The following is a 2,500-nucleotide window of genomic DNA, read 5'->3' on the forward strand; positions in this document are numbered from 1 at the left end:
ACATCTGATAAGTATGGATTCGCATCACCCACCCTACTGTTCAAATCCCCGCATACAATAAAGTGCACATCTTTATATTCCTGCATCATATTTGATACACAAGTATCCACCGTAATAATGTCACAATTAATCTCTGCTTGTTGATACCACTTCGAGTTCTGTGGGTGCACGTATGTAAAGATAATTACCACATCAGATAACGTGTTCAGTAATTTCTTCGAAAATTTGCAGCATACTATGTTAGGCAGCTGAGTATCAATGTGCATAAAGTGCACAGACAAATGTTTCTTTATGAGTACAACTACAAAAAAGTAGAGAGATAGAGAGAGAGAGAGAGAGAGAGAGAGAGAGAGAGAGAGAGAGTAGCATGTTTTGAAAGCATATACATGCATTTAAAAACAAGGGGTGTGGGGCGTAGTCTTTGCTGTGTGGACATTGTGGGGGCATAGAGCTAAATGATACTCGGCAGTAACTAATTTGCATTACATTCCTGTTGGCGTCCTTAAATGGCAAGTGTATTCGTTCGTCCGCCCCCACTTCCATTTTTTTAATTTTGATTTTGCTTTTCTTTTCTTTCTCTCTTGTTAAGTGTACCTGCTTTTAACGTCAAGCGGTTTCGATTTTAATTTCCTCCTTTTCGGCGTCACTTCTTCAAATGCCAACGATCAGCTTCTTGTATCTGGAAACAAAAGAACATGCATATGCCGTCAACTACAATTGTTCCGCATGTATAGAGACACTGATAAATGCGCTTTCAGAGGATATTTATAGACATTATATCTTTTTTCTGTTGTATTTGTTTCAGAAATGTGAAACTCGAGATTGTATGGAAACTGCTGCCGCGATACTTGGACGCATGAACACATCAGAGGACCCGTGCAATGTAAGACATTTTTGTATATTGATATTGTGTTGTTATTAGTTGGTAGGTTATCTTTTTGTTGTAATCCTTCACTATATTTACAGATTTGTGAGCTGTGTGTGTGTGTGTGTGTGTGTGTGTGTGTGTGTGTGTGTATGTGTGTGTGTGTGTGTGTGTGTGTGTGTGTGTGTATGTTTGTGTGTTTGTGTGTGTGTGTATGTGTTGTTGCTGTTGTTGTTGATGTTGTTGTCGTTGTTGATGTTGTTGTCGTCGTTGTTGTTGGTGGGGGTGCTGCTGCTGCTGCTGTTGTTGTTGTTGTTGTTGTTGTTGTTGTTGTTGATGTGTCTCGCGTTTTCGTTTGTTTGTAGGTTTCTTGGTGTCCAGTTGATGGCTTATTTGCATGTTTTGACTGTGTCTGGGTTGTTTGTTGGTTGTTTCTTTGTTTATTTGTTTGCTTGTTCATCTTCTACGCTTTCTTTCTTGTTTTGCTTCTTTCTTTCATTATCTCTCTTGATCTTTCTTTCTTTCTTTCTTTCTTTCATTTGTCTATTTCCTCTTTCTTTTATTCTTTCTATCTTTTATTATTCGTTCTCACTGTCAGTATTTGATGATTTAACTCACCTAAGACGACACATACCCAGCTTGCTTCCTCTTGAATTCTGTTCACGCGCGTAACACGCGTTGGTGAAAGGATCTCCAGGAATGCGAAATAATGTGTATGAGTGCGCCTTGAGTCGCCTTGTGGTGAGATATGTGCGCGTTATACATTCTCGTATTTATTTATTTACTTACAAGTACAACCTGACTTTTACAGCCTGCATAGTTGATGCGTTTTTCAAGTGCACTCGAAAGTGACTGTTAAAGCTAGCTTTGTTGTTGTTGATGGGTTTACTCAATAGTATTGCAACCTGACCTTTCCCATCCTGACTTACCGTCGATAATTGACGCCTTCACTCAAAAGCAATATAACTTGACTTTTTCAACTTGAGGTGGATACGTTTACTCAAATGCACCAGAAACGGACTTTTAACAGCATGTACAAAGTTGATGCGCTTAGTCAATAGTACTCCAAAACGGACTTATAACAGCCTTGTGGTTAGTGTTACCAGTCGTCCCTAGTAGGATCAATATCCGATGAAAACACCACCAGTGCAGATTAATACAGGGAATATTGTGGAGGTGTTGACACGGGATCTGTTGGTATTAGGGTCGGAGTACCTTGGTAATTATCTTGGGCGGAGTCCTCGCACTTTATCTGATTGTGTGTATTGGTGTGTGATGAGTTTTGTGACTGACAGATTTCTGTGTGTTTGGAAATACTTTGTGTTCTGCTTGAATTGTGAAGTTAGCACTCAAAATGCTGATCTTTGTCTCATTTTTTCTTTTAATTTTCGGTATGGTTTATTTTTCATTGCCAAAGTTTATTATCCATTTTATTGGGCATGATTATCAGAACGAATAGCCCGACGACTAAGGTTTTTGTCAATTAGTCATTTATGCCTGTGAGAATAAAGCACACGTTGCAAGCACGCGGGCACACGGAAGACACAATGAGACAGGCACAGAGACAGATACAGTGTGATAAATACTGGAAACATTGAAACAGACAGGCGACGGAGACAAGAATACAAGAATGCA

General features: G+C 39.3%; 1 protein-coding gene across 1 annotated transcript in view; it reads left to right on the forward strand.

Moving 5' to 3' along the window:
- The window catches only part of LOC138952686 (membrane metallo-endopeptidase-like 1), a 152,266-nt gene that overhangs the window by 1,991 nt on the left and 147,775 nt on the right, over window positions 1-2,500 (forward strand). The window contains exon 2 of the mRNA XM_070324388.1: window positions 806-883. Within this exon, the coding sequence (XP_070180489.1) occupies window positions 806-883 (78 nt within the window). The remainder of the gene's footprint in view (window positions 1-805; window positions 884-2,500) is intronic.

The sequence above is a fragment of the Littorina saxatilis genome, linkage group LG2 (assembly GCF_037325665.1).
Source record: "Littorina saxatilis isolate snail1 linkage group LG2, US_GU_Lsax_2.0, whole genome shotgun sequence".
Lineage (NCBI taxonomy): Eukaryota > Metazoa > Mollusca > Gastropoda > Littorinimorpha > Littorinidae > Littorina > Littorina saxatilis.